The sequence below is a fragment of the Protopterus annectens genome, chromosome 1.part1, assembly GCF_019279795.1.
Source record: "Protopterus annectens isolate FY-2018-M chromosome 1.part1, PAN1.0, whole genome shotgun sequence".
In the NCBI taxonomy this organism is placed as follows: Eukaryota; Metazoa; Chordata; order Ceratodontiformes; family Protopteridae; genus Protopterus; species Protopterus annectens.
The window spans coordinates 1,233,204,359-1,233,223,790 of NC_056726.1; the positions used below are offsets into that span (position 1 = coordinate 1,233,204,359).

General features: G+C 39.8%; 1 protein-coding gene across 1 annotated transcript in view; it reads left to right on the forward strand.

Moving 5' to 3' along the window:
* LOC122809518 overlaps positions 1–2,761 on the forward strand; it is a 440,105-nt gene extending 437,344 nt beyond the window's left edge. The window contains exon 9 of the mRNA XM_044081085.1: positions 429–2,761. Coding sequence (XP_043937020.1) covers positions 429–598 — 170 coding nt within the window. The 3' untranslated portion in view covers positions 599–2,761. The remainder of the gene's footprint in view (positions 1–428) is intronic.
* Positions 2,762–19,432: the final 16,671 nt, after the last annotated feature.

Consider the following 19,432-nt stretch of genomic DNA (forward strand, 5'->3'; position numbering starts at 1 on the left):
CTTTTGTTTACCAGGTTTATCTAACTGGGTTTAGCCAAAAAAAAAAAAAAACTTTCGGTGAAGGCACAGGAAGAAAAGCACCAACATATTGCAAGCATTTCTAAACAGACATTCAGTAATATACATGAACAGACAGACATTAAATGATATAAATTAACAATTACACGTTCATTTGCCAATTACATTACATTAATATGAAATAAAGGCAACTATTACAGAATAAAAGATACTTGTGCATTAGTATATGTTGAAGGTGTGTATTAGTGGATTTGTCAAACAGCTAATAAATCATCTGATTAGTGCGTACTAATTCAAAGAATGGAAGTGAGGCTAAGTGAATGCATTAATTCTTGCTCGGCAACCCCTCTCCTACTTGTATAGCCTCTGTTTAATGGTTCCAGTATGTAATTTTCCTTTGTTCCTTTCAGGTTGGGTAATGGAGAAGAAGACCGATGATACTACATCTCGATCTAAACTGCGCCAGACTATTAATAGGACTCTGACAAATTACCGAAACAAGGCAAAACGAAGACTAGCACAATCTGTTCTAGGTACATTAAGAGGGCGAACAAAATCAAAGTTTACTCACTGCAGCTGAAGGCATCTCAGCAAGCTACTAATATTATCAGCCAGGAGAAACAGAAGAATAGGCAGCTTAAGCTCCAATAATCCACAACACTTTGAGCCTACAAAGCTCTTCAAGAAGGCAGCACTGTTCAGATCTTCAAGGGTTTCACCTTACAGAGCGCCACAACTGTGGAAAGAGACATTCACACACTGTTGACTAATTGCTATCACTGACGTACATCGGCTTAACCTTTCTAAACTGTGTAGATTTCTGGCTTATTAGCCCTACAGCTGTTACACATGGAAAAGCCTTTACAGTATTAAGTTTGGCCATTGTTAAAAGTGTACCACAATGTAGTGGTATGCTGTCTTATTCTTTTTCTATAATCACCCCCTTTTTTTTTTTGCATTTGTCAGGGAGAAACTGATTTTTTCTTGAGTACTTGAATTTATGTTTGGTACATGAGAAATGTATTATTTGTCATACTTTTACCAAATGACAGGATTCACTCTGTAGAAACTTTTACACCATCTCCTGCAGAAAGTGGAGCAGATTCCGAGGAGGTGGTTGGAATATTAGCAATTGTTTTTTAGGCTGTTTGTATACTGTTCTGGATTAACCAGTGATGAAATCCGTAATGTATCTTAGTGGATATCCATGTGCTATCATTATGAATAGCTGTTTGTTTATTCAAAACTGATTGCAACAGAAACCTGTTATATTGAAGACTGCTTCAGCAAATTCAGTTTGTCCACAACAGCTTTAACAAAACAGCATTTATACTGAATAATGAAAATGGATCAGACATGTATTCTAACCATTTTTGTATGGTAGATGTCAAGTCCCACTCACCCTAATTTAAGGGCCTGTTCACTCTATACCGCCTTCCTTATTATAACCAAGTCTGCGGTCACTGTATGTTGTAGTAATAAAATCACAAATGCAGTGGCCACAAATTTAGAGCAACTGTGGCATCATACACTTACGTTTTACATAAAAAGTGTATTGCTGAATATCTAGTTGAATAAGTATGTGAACATGTGACTGCAAAAATTGGGCCAAAAGATTAGCTACAGAAGTTCTGCTTGCCATGAGTATCTCAATTATAGTAGTTCTCTCGTACTAATTTTCATCCCCATTTCAGATTTCCACTGTGCTTATTACATGTGCAAAGGACATAAACCAGTTTGAAGCCCCTGTAAAGTTTAGACACTGTGACTGAATTCTAGTTTGTCCTGTTTTGGGGAGATAGTACCCTTTATCAATGGCTTATATAGTGTCGCTGTTGAATATTCCATGAGATGGGCAGTTCATGTAGGTGTTAAAGGCTCCATGGCACTTAAATGAACTATATCTAAGTCACACATGAAATTTCCTTTACTCTTATTTATTTGCTATAAATGCCACCCTGGGTCATGACTGAAAATAATCATTTGGATATTAGGTCCATTTGTGCAATGGCAAGTTGCCAGACTGTTGCACTGGTGACCTGTATTAAATTTGTAGAATTATGGTTGGCAGAAGGAGTGTGTAGGGAGCTCCCCCAGGCAGGAAGCAAAGCGTGAGTGCATACAGTTTCCATATAGCAGCAGCACAGCTTTAGCTGTATCTATAGGATAGCACTTTGCACAGGTAATCTGCACTACACAACAGTGCTTGCTGGATTTGGGGACACTAATTTTAGCGTAGAAAATTCCTTTTCTTTCTCTAATGTAATAACTTATATGGCTGCCTTGCCACTTGGCTGTTACCCTGCCACTATGAAGAACACATCTGGCACAATTATTGCTGCTGTTTCTCAGCTTTGTGGTCCTTTGTTTGATTCATATTGATGCCTTGATGGGACTTGAATAGTCTTCCCATGTTTATGATGATTTTTTCCTAGTTACTCTGTCTCTGTTTTGCCTTGATATCTTAAGACTTACTACTTAAGTTAACTATCCATGTCTGCTTTTAGGTATGAACTTTTTGTGGCCCTTTGGCCTGAGTCTTTCTATAAATGAACCTTTTGGCTCAGAAGGAGTGAGTTGATTAAAAAGAAAAATAGAATAATGTAAACAAGAAATAAGACAAGGAGACTGCAGCAATATATGGGAGAAAAAAAAAACTAATAAGCTGAGCAAGAAAGGGTCAGTGACCTGTTCAGCTTAGTGGTCATCAGTTCAGAGTATTAATAAATAATCAAAGAAAAGATCCATTTCATTGGTGTACTTCCTGTCTCCAAACAAAATAATAAACACAAAATGTCAAGGTAGAAACCTGGCTTTGAACCATGTTCACCTTGTTAAATACTGTGTGATCTGGAAGAAGTAGATTTACTTATATGTACTCATAGGTTTATCCTGATCAAGATTCATCTGGCTATTGTCACATACATGTTGCTCCAATTTAACACATAGACAATGCTTCTGACACCAAGCCTTTCTAGCTGATGTTGGTCAGTGTAAGTAGAGTTTCAGGTCTTTGTTGGTAAACTCTGTTTATTACTTTAGCATTACTTTTGTCAACATCTGCAGGTGTTCATGTACCACCTACCTTGATCTTGTTGATGTCCCAAATGCTGTCCCATCATGTAGTCTCTCTGGCCCCTTAGCTTTCTTTTCAGCATGAAGATGAAGCAATTTGTATATAAGTGAAGGGACCATTGAAGAAAAGCACCGTTACATAGTTGACTTTGCAGACAATACTGCTGTATTTATGAGTGAAGAGACCAGTTGTATATATAAGTGAAAGGACCAGTGAAGAACAGCACTTTTACATATATGACTTTGCAGACACTGCTGCTACTGTATATATAAGTGAAGGGACCAGTGACAAACAGCAATTTTACATAGTTGACTTTGCAGACACTGCTGCTGCTGAGTGAAGGGATCAGTGAAGAACAGCACCTTTACATAGTCAACTCTGCAGATACTGCTGCTGTATATATAACTGAAGGGACAAGTGAAGAACAGCACCTTTACATAGTCGAATTTGCTGACATTGCTGTTAAGTGAACAGCACCTTTACATAGTCGACTTGGCAGACATTGTTGCTAAGTGAAGGGACCAGTGAAGAACAGCACCTTTACATAGTCGACTTTGCAGACATTGTTATATGTATGTATGTATGTATATATATATATATATATATATATATATATATATATATATATATATATATATATATATATATATATGGGCCCCCTTCAAAACATCTAAAACTCAAAACATCTAATTTCATAACATCGAGACCAGAACATTTCAAACTCATAACATCTAAAATGTATAATATGTAATAGTGTATCAGAAGATATGTAAATGTTATAGTTTAATCTGTTAATCTTGTGGTATCACTATGAGATGTTGTAGTCTTCATTTCTATAGTTATTATTTATATAGTGTAGGAATTAATCTTATTTTGCCATTCTGTATGTGTTTTTTTAGGTCATACAGGTAAGTGATATAGACATCATGTGTACATTTTTTATGGTGATCATGATACAGTGGGGTTAGGAAATTAACTTTTTCCCTCTGTAGTGCGATCTCAGAGTTGGTATATTTAATTTACGGGGGGGGTAGGGTAGGGGCAGAGCCACCCCACATGGAGTGTGCAGGGGGGCTTTCCCCCCCTGCAAAAACATAGTAAAAAGTGCGTTTGGTAGTCTGGTGTTGTTATATGTGGAGGGGGTGTTATTTTTATGTGATTTATAGTGTTCGATGTTCTGATGCACATTTTCAATGTTATGAAATTCGGTGTTACTGGGTTTAGATGTTTTTGGTCTCGATGTTACGAGTTTTAGATGTTTTGAAGTAGACCCATATATATATATATAAATATATATATATATATATATATATATATATATATATATATATGTGTGTGTGTGTGTGTGTGTGTGTGTGTGTGTAAGTGAAGGGACCAGTGAAAACCACATCTTTGCATAGTCAATTTTGCAGACATTGCAGCTGTATGTAAAAGTGAAGGTACCATTGAAAAACAACCTTTACATAGTTGACTTTGCAGACACTGCTGCTGTGTGTGTGTGTATATATATATATATATATATATATAAGTGAGGGGACCAGTGACGAATAGCCCCTTTACAAAGTCGACTTTATAGACACTACTGCTGCTGTATATTATTAATGTTCATCCATAATAAAGTAAACTTCAGTCATTGGCAGATTAAAATATAATTTATTAAAAAAAATAACACATGTGTGGGAGACGGTACTCAGGAAGTCATGTCTCCCCAAACAAAATAATTCATGATCTCTTTATAGGAAAACTTTAACAAAGTAGTAAACTTTATCAGTCATACCACTGCTAGCATTCAATAGAAAAATGCTAATACACTTCATAATACAGTTTATTTTTCAGACCATTACTAAATAACTACTAGAAATATGTCATGTTTAGTAAAAATAGGTCTGCAATTTCTTATTTACATTGTTTAGCATAGAATGGAATAAGATGTTCTTGTTTCAGTGTTGCAGTCAACACAGTTGGGTTATCTGCCTGCAGGTACCCTCAGTCAGCCCGAATACCAGAGACTGAATTTTTCGTTTTCGAGTTGAATAATCCTGAAGTCTTCTAAAGCTAAGTACCCCATTGGAGATCCTTTTTTCTTGCTCTAACCAATGTCAGAAAAAGTTAACAATTGTCTTGCCTGTGGAAAGCAAATAACTCACAGAGATTTTCATTCTTACTGCGTCACCTGTTTAGGCCCAGACTACGATGTCCCTCGCTGTTGTTTTGTGCCTTGTTTAACACCTGAACCATTTGTTGTCGGGCTATCTTTGTCACTAAATTCTTTCGCTCTCGATCTCTGTATTCTGAAATGTCTTTGGAAAGCCATATGACTACCGATCTTCTGAAAAAATGTAAGGATAAAGACAGAGACAGACCGCATAGGTCCAAAACTGCCGACGACGCTTCAATTAAGCTAGTCGCCAGTCCGCCGGTACTCAGTGAGGCGCCTTTGCAGCCCCTGATGCCTGCTTCTATGGATCTGCAGGCCTCTGCTGAGACCCATTCGGAGTCCGGTATGCCACCAGAGGCTTCTTCGACTATGGAACCAATGGATGTCTCTACCTTGGATGGGTCCCGCTGTGCAGGCACCGGCATCTGAGGGAGTTTTTCATCCTACTGATGTTCGAATCAAACCGACGACTTCTTTTTTAACCAAAACTACTGAGTTTCTTAGGCCCAGAGTATGCACTACGCCTAGAAAACCGATGACCAAAGCGCATGCTCAGGCACCCTTGCCACAAAAACAAATGCTTAGAATGGCTGAAGACCTTATTTCACTGATTAGGGGAAGCCAGCCTTCCCCTGCTAAGAGACAAAGAATACAGTCCCCTTCTGGTTCTACAGACCAGGAGTCCAATGACTCTGACCTTTCTGATTATGAAGACATGCCGTTATCTGCCTATGAGGATTCAGATGCAGAGGAATCCATTCCCTCTGCCTCCCCTCCAGAGGATTTTTCTTTTGGTGAAACCTTGCATACTTTGAGAGCATTTCCATTGGGAATGCCAAGACTATCCTCAGTCCAAAAAGAGACTCAGAGAATTTTTAGAGTTGCTTCAGCACAGGCCTTTACCCCCTGTCCTGGATGTTGTGGATGATGTTTTCGTGGAATCCAGTCTTACCCCAGACACTTTAGCTCCTGCTCCTAGGAAACCAGACAAGTACTACAGAGTACCTGATTCTCACAAGTTTATTTTCAAGAATCCTACTGCTGACCCAGAGATCATTTCCCAGGGACCAAAAGGTATTAAGGCTACTACAGCCAAAAATCCTACCCCTTCGGACAGGGATTCCAGAGCTTTGGACAGATGCAACTCTTGCTATCAAGGCATTGAATTGCCAGTTTCACATGCTGAAATACCAGCAACATATTATGGAACGTATTAAACAAAAAGTGGTAACCTTTCCAGATTGTGCAGAAAATAAAGAATTGCAAGAGCTTATGCATTCTACAAATCAAGTAAGTAAGCATCATTTGCAGTGTGGCTTTGATGCCATAGAAGCATCTTGCAGGGCAGCAGTCACTGGCTCTGTACTGAGAAGACATGTTTGGCTGAAGGAGCAGACCTTGCCAGATCATGTCAAATCTAAAGCACTAGACGCTCCTTTGAATAAAGACTGTTTGTTTGCAGAAGAAGTTCTTAAAAAGATGGAAGAAAAGGCTAAATCTATGAAAACTGTAAAAAGATTCCTACAGGTGCAACCACCTAGATTCAGTAGGCATTGCCCTTCAAAACACTGGTCCTTTCCAGCCCCCTCCAGGCCTTCACAAACAAGACCCAGGGGAAACAGACCACCCAGACTACCGTCTCAGGGTATGCAGAGATCTAAGCAATGGAGTGCCCCCACCCCTAAAGCAGGGAGTGGTAAGCCACCTCCTTATGGAAAAAGCTCACAATGACTTCTCAACTCTATTTCCCAGCCCTGTCCAATTGCTTGTGCCTGTAGCAGGAAAACTTGCCCTTCGTACAATAAACTGGAGGTCCATCACTCAGGACCGAAGGGTCCTCAGCATTGTAGCCCAGGGGTACAAATATTATTTCCATTCACTGCCAACCTCAAGTGGGTTTCCAGACTGTCCTCCAAACCAGTGGGCAAAGGCTCAAAACCAAGTATTTTTACTGCTCAATATCAGAACTATTCAGCCTGTTTCAGTAGAACAGAGGGGTCAGGAATTCTACTCCAGACTATTCCTGGTACCCAGGAAAGAGGGCTCTTGACACCCAGCCCTGGATTTTTCAAAAACACCTTCCTGGTGGTACCAAAATTCAAGATGCTTACCCTGCAACAGCTTCTCCCTGTGTTAGCCAAGGATGCCTGGTTAGTCACCCTAGACTTAAAAGAAGCCTATCTGCACATCTCCATAAGGGAGTCATGCAGGAAGTATCTATGTTTCAGGGCAGGGTCTATGCATTATCAATTCTCTGCACTTCCCTTTGACTATCTACTGTGCCCAGGGTATTCACAAAATGCCTGGCTCCACCCATTGCATACTGCAGGCAGAGAAATATCCAAATTTACCCGTACCTGGACTGCCTGATTCGGGAAGACAGTCAGGAATTTCTGCTTCAGGACCTGGCATTTGTAAAAATAAAAAAAAGTACACCATCAATGAAAATAAATCACAACTGGTAACCATTCAAAAGATTGTATTCCTGGGAGCAAGCCTGGACACAACCTCCCAGATAGCATTCCTCACTTCAGAAAAACAGGTCTATCTGACAGACTACTTCAAACTAATGGCCAGTAGAACCCAGCTATCTGCAAGACAAATACTGCAAGCCCTAGGGTTCATGGCCTCATGTATTCTGCTAATTCCATATGCAAGACTGCATATGAGGAAACTTCAGTGGTACTTAAAAAGTCTTTGGTGCCAACACTCTCAGGACCTGGAAACGGTCATTCCTATCATACCTTGTCTAAGGACAGAAGCATGCAACCACAGCAAGGGACTGCCTTTTACTCAACCCCATGCCACCCAGACCCTGACCACAGACACATGAGACTATGCATGGGGGGCTCACATGGCTGGCAAATGTATTCAGGGTCATTGGAGCCCAAGTCAAATTCTCCTGCACATCAACCAAAAAGAGATGCTATTGGTGCAGAAGGCCCTGACAGCTTTCAGATACCTACTCTTACCAGGACAACTGCTGATAAAGACGGACAACACCACAGTTATGTGGTACATCAACAAGCAGGGGGGAACCCATTCATACCCACTCTGCAGGTTAGCCATGACCCTGTGGAACACAGCCTTGGACAACCAAGTTCATCTACAAGCTCAATTCCTGCCAGGCAAACAAAACTCACTGACAGACGACTTAAGCAGGAATCTCCTAGACCCACACAAGTGGAAATTGGAGCCCAGCACCTTCAACCTTCTGATCCAGAAATGGGGAACCCCAGAGGTGGATCTCTTTGCCTCCCCTGACAACCACCAGTTAAGCAAATTCTGCACCAGGAACCCTCACAGCAGGGCCTGGAAGGTAGATGCCCTATCCTTTCAATGGGAAATCCTCTCAGTTTATGCCTTTCCCCCTTTGCCCCTTCTCTCAAGAGTATTACTCAAGATAAAACAGGACAGGCCAAGGATAATTCTGATTGCCCCGGACTGGCCACGCCAGCACTGGTACCCACTCCTGAGCAGCCTGACAACAGTGCCACCCTGGCACCTACAACAGACCTCAACCCTGCTTTCTCAGCAGGATGGACAGATTTTTGCATTCACAATTACAAACCCTAAATCTTCCAGCCTGGCTTATTCCTTAAATGCTCCACCAGCAACCCTTAGCAAACAGGTGCTGGACATCATCCTTGAAGCCAGAGGGCCCAGTACTAGGAAATCCTATGCTGGAAAGTGGAAAATGTATTGTTCTTGGATTCAGTCCAAAGGAAAGGACTCAGCACTGCCCTCCTTACCTCTAATCCTGGATTACCTAGCAGATCTACTCCACAGAGGCCTATTCTTCTCCTCCATTAAGAGCCATGCCTCTGCCATCTCAGCTCATTGCAATACTGATCCACCTCTTTTCTCTCACCCTGTCATCAAACAGTTCCTGAGTGGGAAAAACAACTTAAGGCCACCAAGGAGAGCACCCACCCCTGCCTGGGACCTTAACTTTGTATTGGGAAAGCTCGCACTTCCCCCTTTTGAACCTGCTGCTTCAGCAGAGTTAAAATTCCTCTCTTGGAAGACAGCCTTGCTTCTAGCCATCACTTCAGCTAGAAGAGTGTCTGAGTTACAAGCACTGATGGTTGTGGAACCCTTATTTATTTTCCATGCTGACAGGGTTTCCCTGAGAACTAACCCTTCCTTTATGCCTAAAGTGGTGTCCAGTGTGGCTCTCAACCAATCCATCCATTTGCCAACCTTCTTCCCTAATCCTTAAAATAAAGAGGAAAGGATCCTGCACTCTTTTTAGATGTGCACAGACAGCTCAGGTTCTACCTTGATAGGACTAAGCCTTTCAGAAAACCTAACCAGCTGCTAGTCAGCTTTGCAGCAGGGGCAGAGGGCAAGGCCATTTCAAAACAAACCATTTCCAAATGGATAGCACATTGCATTCATTTCTGCCACAAGCACCATGGAAAACAAACTCATCAGGGGTTCAGAACACATTCTACTAGGGCTACAATCTACCTCTACAGCATTTCTCAGGGGAGTCCCTACCAGGAACATACTGGAAGCTGCTATCTGGAGTTCTGTACACACCTTCACCAAGTATTATCACCTGCCTATCTTTTCCAAATCCAGGGCAGGATTTGCTACAGCAGTCTTGCAAGGCCTACTAGCCAGCCCCAACTCTTCTTGACTGCCTCCACCCTTCCTCAGCTTTGGGAATCAACCTAAATGTGATGACTGTGACAGTGAAACACGAAGAACATAGTACAGTTGTATACACTTACCATAAATGTAGAGGTTGGAGTGTATTCACTGTTGTAGTCCTGGTTTCTCTCCCTCCAGCCCCCTGGTTTTCTCTATCTCTTTATCTCTCCTCTCTATGGTTATTCCTACTGATATCAATATTTACTTTTTACCGGGGGGTGTTTTCCCCCACCATATCCTAGCTCCCTATTTGGGGGTTCCTGACATTTGGGGCAAGAAAAACTGATGTTATGGCATTGGCTGCCTGTTTTTATACCCCTGATGACCTGACGTCATGGAAGAAGCAACAGCATCTGACGCAGAAATACTAAGTCTCTGGTATTCGGGCCAACTGAGACAGATAACCCAAGTGTGATGACTGCAACAGTGAATACACTCAAACATCTACATTTATGGTAAGTGTACAAAACTGTACTTTTCTTTTACAGTGTGATTTAGAAAGAATGCTCTCAGGCTCAGGAAATGAAACTTAACATTCTGTACTTTTCCATGGTTCTGCTTAAGCTGTTGCAAATGCATGCACTAACCTTCTAGGTCACATGCACACTAACCTTCTAGGAAACGTGCAATTTCATTTTAACCCTTTACAATCCCTCATTTGATGCTTAGAAAGAATCACACTCATATCATAAAACATCATTGACACTTTAAATGCATTGTGATACATTTTTCCAAAACCTTCAAAAACTAACTCTTCATTTTTCACTTGCTATTTTACTTTCATTGACACGATATGTAAATGGCAGTTCTTCAAAATAATCAACATGCAAATTTTGTAACAATGTGTTTTATTGAGATGCAATGAGTGTGGTTGCATAAAAATAAAAGTAAAAATGCAATCATTATAATGATAACTGTAAGCATAATAAATTTCAACAGACTGCCTCCCCATCCTGAAAACAAATTGGTTAGCAAAGCCCATTGTGAACTATTCATTTTGTTGGTATCTGACAGCTCAGCCAGTTTTTGGATGATTTCCGAATGACTACATATTGTGTGCTGATTATCAGGAATAAATGAACAGCATTCCTCATGCATGAGCACGCAGATACTCCCTTCGATGTGAGTATGAAATCAAGTGCCATTCGATTTTGGAGCATTACTGAACACATGACACTTTGCTCTAGAGTAATGAAATTAACAGTTTCAAACATTGCATTGCTTAACACTTTTAATAGCTTAGAGAGCTTTCTCAGCTTGCAAATTAATTTTACAGTCCCATAAGCAGGTAATACACCAGCCCCAAAAATAACATCACCAAGGTCCATATGAGAAAGTCCTTTAAAAGCTGGTTGTTCTAAGTCCATGAAGCATCAACCTTTCCAGTTGGATTATTTACAGTCTTGTATCTTCTATATTACAAATTTAATCACTGGACAGGGCATCTACATGTCAAATGGCTGGAAGAACTCTTCCAATATAACAACACCCTGACCAGTTTGTGGGCAACCAGGGATATGCTAGACTGACACAAATAAAATAAAAGTCTTTCAGCATGACCATACCTTTTACTGCATTCTTTGTGTAATATTAAATTTTCTCTGCCAACCTCCACAGTCCCATTTTTTGAGTAGGAAGTATAACTCTTGACAGTCATTGAAAGTCTAAGTGCAGAAATGTTATTAAACAATGTGACATTATGACACAATGCTTTTTTACATAGTACCACTGATGGTGCTTGGTTGCCTGAGTCAGGGAAGATGTCCCCTTCTGATGTCCTCACAGTATCAGTCATCGGTTCTGTTCCCAGTCTCTCTATTTTTTCTTCTGGTACAAGAGGAAACCATTTCATCATCAGACAAAGTTGCAGAGGGCAGGTTGAAAGGAATAGGTTGGCTTCACTCATTTGGGACTGCCTTTCAAATATGGGAAATAAGGATTCATGTTGGAGACTCGTTGAGTCTAACTGCTGTAGCCCAGAAATGGGCCTTTCTATTGAGGTTGGAGGTTGTGCCATCTGGAGAGGGAATGAACACACACCTAATCTCCTGGGTTGACATCATGTGTTGCTTCAAGATCAGGCTGGAGATGAGCGGAGATAACCTGTGAATGAAGATGCTGCAGAACAGAAATAAATTATTTAGAAAAAGTAAGCATTGCTTCATTAACTACCTGCAGATCAAGATTTGAGGGTAGAGGTGTGGCTGACATCCTCATAGGACGTCCCATGAGGGTTTCATGAGGAGAGAACTTTCTAGGTGAATTGACTCCACTGTGAATAGTAAATAAAATTAAGGGTAAAGCTTCTGGCCATTTTAGACTCATTTCTGCAGCAAGGTTTGCTAACTTGGTTTTCAAAGTTTGATTAATTCTTTCTACCATGCCTGAAGCCTGAGATCTGTGTGGGCAGTGACAGAGCATCTGAATATTTAGAACTTTACAAATTTGTTGAATAATTTGACTTGTAAAATGAGTACTCTGTCTGACTGAATACAGCATGGTACCCCACAATGGGGTATAAACTCATACAAAATGTTCTTGGTCACTGAGGCCACATCAATCTTGCTTCTACCAATCAGAGAAAAGATCAATCAAAACTAGTACATATTTAACCCTTGTGCACATTGGTAATTCTATAAAGTCACACTGTATAAAACAAAAAGGCCCTCACAGCTTTTTAATATGCTGTGTGGGAACTGTCACAGATTTAGAAACATTAAATTGAAGTCACATATTTGTACAAAATGCTGAACAACTTCTGAAAAGTAAGAGACATACCAGTCAGTCAAAATCTGTCTTATTAAAACATTATTTCCAGATGGGAAGGCAAATGGTAGGCCTGTGCCAATTGCAGTAAAAAAGTTTGTGATGCTACTAACCTTCCATTCGGATTACACCAAACTAAGTCCAGGGAATGACAGCAGCTATCACAGATCCACCTTACCATTTCAGAGTCATCAGCTTGGTTCTGAAAAGACACCTGCAAAGTTACAGGTACATTTTCAACTTGAAGAGGCTGCAAGAAAGAAGTCTGAACAGGATTTAACAAAGCAGCCTGCCTTGCTGCTGTATTAGCAAAGGTATTTTTTACCAATTCAAATGAGGTATCTCTCCAAGGCATCTAATAACTCATTGACAAAACCATGATTTTTAATTTTTGTCCCTGCAGGGTTTAAATAACCTCTTTCTCTCCAAAGGTTTCCAAAATCATGAACCACTGCACAAGCATATCTGGAATCACTGTACATATTATCAGTCTTTCCCTGTGCTAGCTTGCAAGTTTCAATAATTGCCACTAATTCAGTGACTTGAGCTGAAACATTTCCCTGCAATTGTCCAGTCAATAATACTTGATCAGATCTGTACTACAGACCACAAAAGCATCTGTCAATTGTCTGTCTTCCCTTCTAATGCACAATTCATCAACAAACAAAATGAAGTCAGGGTTCTGCAGAGGAGTGTTCTCAGAGATCAGATCTAGGAGGAAGCACGTTGTTAACAACAAATATATAGTCATGAAGTTAACCCTCATCAGCAGTAGGGATGAGAGACTGGATTCAAGGGAAGGCATCTAATAATTTGCAAAGAAGGATTATTAAGTAGAGCTAGCGCATATTTGGAAAGTCTAGATGCAGAAAGATATCATGTTTTAGTTTTTAATAACAAAGCATTAGCAAATGGAACTGCAACAGAAATATCATGACCCCGAGTAAGTGCTACTGCCATATCAACTAATCAGGCATTTGCAACTACAGCTCTAAGGCAAGGGGGGAGAGCAGCCGCTACTGAATCAAAATTTGTACTGTAATAAGCAACTGGTCTAAAGCTGTCATTTCTTTTCAGTGCTAATAATCATAATGCTACCTTGTTGCATTCACATCAGAAAAGAAAGAACACTTTAGAATAGTCTGGCAGTCCTAATGCTGGAGTATTTGAAAGAAGTGATTTTTAACTGAGTAAAAGCTTGTCCATAGCATGGCTGCCATGGAAGGGGTTTGGAGTTGTCCTTATTCAATAGTTCTAATAAAGTTTTAATTATTTCAACATAGTTGGATATCCACTGTCTACAATAGCCTGTTAAAGAAATGCTCTAAGCTGATGTTAGAGTAGTAAGCCCCTGTGCTGTCTGTATAGTGGCACTGTAAAAGGGCAAAATGTGTTTTGCATTTTCAGAAATTAGATGTCCTAAATACTGGACTTGTGGTTGCCAAAGATGTAACTTAGATCAGTTTACCTTAAATCCTAACTCAGCTGGTTTAGTCAACAATAAAATGATATCAGTTTGATAGTCAGACAAAGAGTTAGATGCTATGAGAAGATCATCTATGTACTGTACTAAGGCAGACACACAAGGTAACTGTATTTTATCAAACTGCTTTTTAATTTCCCTTGAAAATAAGGTGGGTGATAATACAGGGTCTATATCACTTCGATGAAACGGCAGAAGTTCGAACACCATATGTTTGAACTTCTAACCTCAAAGTGCAAAACCATCGAAGGCTTAGAACAGCGATTTTTTTCTCAGGGAAAAAAAAAATCGCTGTTCCAAGAAAACACACACACAACACAAGCACACCAAAATAAATAATCCACACATATACACTTCACAAAACCCTACTTCTAACCCTACACTAAACCGTACATACACTATTATCTATCCACTTACCTTAACCCAAACCCTAATCCTAATATCTGTAACTATCACACACTCACCTTACCTGCTCCCTAACCCTAAGGTTCGTAACTATCGCACACTCACCTTACCCAATCCCTAACCCTAAGGTCCGTAACTATCACACACTCACCTTAACCTGGTCCATAACCTTCGGACCACAGTGGAGAGTATAGTGAAGCCACAGAAATGGCCCACCAAATTCTTTCCCTGGGAATGAATTCGATGCTCCGCAGCTTCGCAATAATCAGTTTTCGAACTTCACAGTTCGAACATATGGTGTTCGAACTGCTGAAGTTTCAACAAACTGATAGGAACCCGAGTCTACATATCCATGGGGTAAGCATGTCCATGTGTACTGCTGTCCTCTATATGTAAATGCAAACAAGTACTGACTATTAGGGTATATTGGGATATAAATGAAAGCTGAGGAAATATCAGTAACTGAAAAGGTAGTAGTAGAAGAGGGAATTGAGCTAAGAATAGTTTCTGGATTAGGTACTATGGGAAAAGCAGGCACAACTACTGCATTAACAGCTGTCAAATCTTGGGCAAATTCATAAGCGTCTTTGCCAGGTGTATTACAAGGACTCCTAGTAGGAATAATTATGCCTTGTTGCAACAATGCTGAAATAACTGGTTCAACTCCTGCTTCATTTCCTACAGAAAGGGGATATTGTGCTGCCATGGACAGAAGTTCATGAAGTTATAAAGTAATTTGTACTGATGCAGCCTCTCTAATAAGTCCTACGTATTTTCATGGGTTGTCCATAACAGTGAAGGAACAGTATTTAGTAATTCTTCATCTGATGGCTGTACAGGTTCTGTTTCAGTAACAAAAGAAAAGAGCATTTCCTCATTCAAAACACATGCCACAGAACACATCTGCATCACCAAAAACTCATTGGGAACATTTAAGTATATTCCATCCGGTGTATAGAATATTGTACATTGCAACTTACATAGAAGATCCCTACCTAAAAGATTAAGGGGTGCAGGAGTTCCAGTGCGAAAAGCATGTTGGTCCGTCAATGGTCCCAACTGAATGGGAACCAAAACTGTCTTAGGGTAGTCTAACAAAACTCCTGACACCCCAAGTCCTCACATTGAGTTGCAGGACAAAGGAAGGTTCTTCTCAGTGGAAGCATTTAACATTGATCTAGTAGCTCCAGTGTCTATTAGAAAGAGAATATTGCTGTTTTGAACCTTTATGTTAATGAATGGTCCTTTCTGGTGTATAGGCATGAAAGGAAATAGCTGTGATTCCTGTTCATGGCTATGCTATTTATCTTGTTGCCAAGCTGGTAGCCACCAAGGAGTGTTCCATGAAGAAAGTTGTTGCTTCATAGCTTGGTGGACATTTTGCTAACCTTGTAGTGACAGCTGATTATCAAATGGATTGTTAGAATGCATTGGCATGTCTACTGGCTGCAGGAAAGGACAATTTCCCTCCAGTGACCATTTTGGCCTCAATTAAAACATATATTTGAACTTGATCCCTGTCATTGTGAATTTGGGTTATTACTAAAATTCTGACCCGTAATCAGGAAAAGCCGAAAGACACAAACAAACAAAAACTAAAATTCTGAGGAAATGGTCCTTGATTTTGAGAAAAAAATTAAATTTATTAAGTCCCCCTCTTCCTCCTCTATTTTTCTTCTGTTTAACTGTTGTAGCTGTAAGTTTAATAATTTTTCCTGTTGCCCTTCTTGTCCATCTCATTTTTTATGGATAAGGGTGTCTGCTAAATATTGAACCTGATTAACAAGTTTATGAAGCCCCAGACTTGACCAGGTTAAGGAAACCCTTTTTAGCTGATCTCAAATTGGGGCAGTAAACCATTGACAAAAGCACCTGCTGCTGGACCTTCTTTAGGTTTTGTATAACCTGAGAAGGCTTATCTGTCATACACTGTAAATAAGATTCAATTGACTCATCCTCTGTCTGTGTTTATCCTGGACCATTTAGGTACCGGTGGACATACTGCAGTAATAACCTGTAATAAATGAGTCCTAGCTGGCTGAAAAGCCTCTACAACCATATGTTGGGGAATAGGGTCTGATATATTAGTATGATCCCAAATATGTTTAAATAGATCAGGTGGAATGGATGCGTCTGTCACTGCGCTGAGATCCTCTAAAGTATTTTGCAACTGAACATGCCCTTTAAGATTCTTGCATATTTTTCTGGATTTGTTCTTATTGATGGGAGATACTCCAAAATAGTTTAAAAATCAACAGAAGACCAAGGGTAGACCACATTTATAGTGGAAGTTGCTGCTTCATCTCTGCCATGTGCTGGGTTCAGGACTTGTCGCAGAGAATGTAGGTGGGTGGTTAGAGTAACTACGCTATCTCTGTCTCTTCCTCTGAGGATGAATCAGAATAATCTTACCTCGATTAAATTTATCAGGATCAAAATAACCACCCCCATCTGTAATTAGGGGGAAATGAGTGAAAAATTTATGTGAATGCCACTTTTGTCTTCTAGGAAGAAAATATTATACCCCCTTTGTACATTGTCACAGAAAGCTCATAAACATCAGAGGTATTTTAGACCAGGTACAGTCTGAAACAGAAGAAGAGGAAGAGGTCTCAGGTTAGACAGAGGAAGGAGATGACTGAGGAGGTTGAGTAATTTGGTTAGTGGAGGTGGAAGATTCAGAAGGCTGCCTCCTCTGAGAAGGTGGTGGGATAATCTCTGAAGAAGAGGTAGCAGAATCCTGCTGTTCTGGGGGAGATGGTGCTGCATTATGAGGTGGTAGTGGTGTGGTTGGCAAAACTAAGCAGTTGTCATCAAACAACTCACCACTGCTAAGTTGTAACTTCTTTAGTTCCCTTAGGAGATAGAGCCCATAAACCACCCTGTCCCAGACAATCAGAATGTTGTAGACTAACTGTCTTTTTAGCCCCTTTAACTGTGTTTTAAGTTTAGCTGGGTTATGTTTCAAACTATGAACTACAGACTCTCTTTCTCTTTCTCATTAGATTCTACCTGCCATGCATTAAAGGCTGACCAGCAGCCGGCACTGGCTTTATTACCTTTTTCTCTAAGTCTTTTTTGTAAGTTTAACAAAATATTTTATCAAAAGTACCTGGAGGTGAAAAAGTCAATTTACCATAATTTTTAGTGAGCTTGTCTAGAGACAGCTATCATCGTTACAATTCTGAAACATATGTCTTGCAGGAGTACGGTTCTTTTAAAATACCCACATTCACGCCCATTGTAAAGAAAACTTACAATGTTAATACAAGCAATAAAAGATATCCCACTCTCATACTAAACTACATAGGTACAGAAGCTAAACTTACCTGTAGAAACCTGAAAGTCTGCCAAGCCTGAAAGTTCCAAAGAGAGGTGCAGTTGTAAATGACACTACAGAAAATACACTAGACTGCCGATTCAAAGATGGCTGCCATTCTGTGAACACTGCATATCTACAGCTCTTCAGTTATCCTGAGGAAAAACCTACCCTGAAGTTATAATACGAGGTTTATATCAATAATTTTCGGTTAAAAATAATCTACTACATTCAAGTATCGCTTGAAAGGGGCATAACCTTAGAGAAATCGAAGAATTCAACAGGATTAGAACAGATTGTTTGACTGACTCTGAAGAGAGTGTTAAACAAAGGATTTGTCTGATCAACAAACTTGATTTACATACCTAAACTACAGTCTGTTCTGTTTTATAATGTCAAAAGGAGATAAAAACATGGACATAACAATAACAAAAACTAAACTGTCAGCACTGCAATCTCCAGAGAAAGATTTAACTTCAAAAAGACAGAAGGTGACAAAATAGCAGGAATCTTTTAAAGCTGGAATTAAAGACAAACCGGACCAACTAGCAAACATGGAAGATATAAAAACAGCGTTGTCGCCCATCCAAGAAGCTATGAAAGAGCTAACTAGTCAGATACAATCTTTTGGTACTACTTGTACTCAAATTCTTGAAAGAATGGATAGATCTGAAGCAAGAATATCTGAGAATGAAGACAAAATAACAATGCTTGCTAAAAAAACTGATATTCATGATCTGGACATTCATTCTATGCAAGCTAAAATTCTGGATTTGGAGGCTAGATCCAGGAGGAATAATATAATTATCAGAGGGCTACCGGAAATAATTCAATATAATGATTTAATTCCATCCATTACTCAAATATTTACTACGTTGTTTAATGACCCTGACATGGCTAAACAAATAACAATAGAGAGAGCGCATAGAGCTTTGAAAGAATCACAGGCTTCAAATATACCAAGACCAGTGTATGTAAAAATTCTCAACTATCAAGATGTGAATAAAATAATTTTAACTGTAAAAAAAAATGGAGGTTTTATCATGTGGAACAATAATAAAGTGTCCATGGCTCAGGATTTGCCACTGCAAATAAGACAGGCTAGACAAGCTTTGTCTGCTTACTGTAAGTTTCTTATTGAAAAAAAGATAAAATTTCAAATGAAATACCCTAATACTTTAACTTTTACAGTCGATGGTGCCAAATATTCGGTTTCTACAAAAAAAGAAGCTAAATCTACCTTTTTGAGAGTTTTTAAGTCTCTGCCTGCCTCTGAATCTTAATATGGCTTTCTGATCCGGTTTAAACAACGTCTGAGGTGGGCTTCCTTTTTTGCTGTAGTTCGAGGCTTCATATTCCTTTGTCTGAATTTTCCTGGTTTACCAGGCCTCCTGAACATCAGATAAGGGTTCGTGTATAGATCCTGATCCTTCACGAAGAATTTACGAATTTTTATGGCTTTCACGAGCTGTTTCTTCCCACGAGGTAACAGGAAATGCTTCTCTTGTCCTTGAGGGTTCGTTGTTGCTGTGGCACATCCGGAGATCC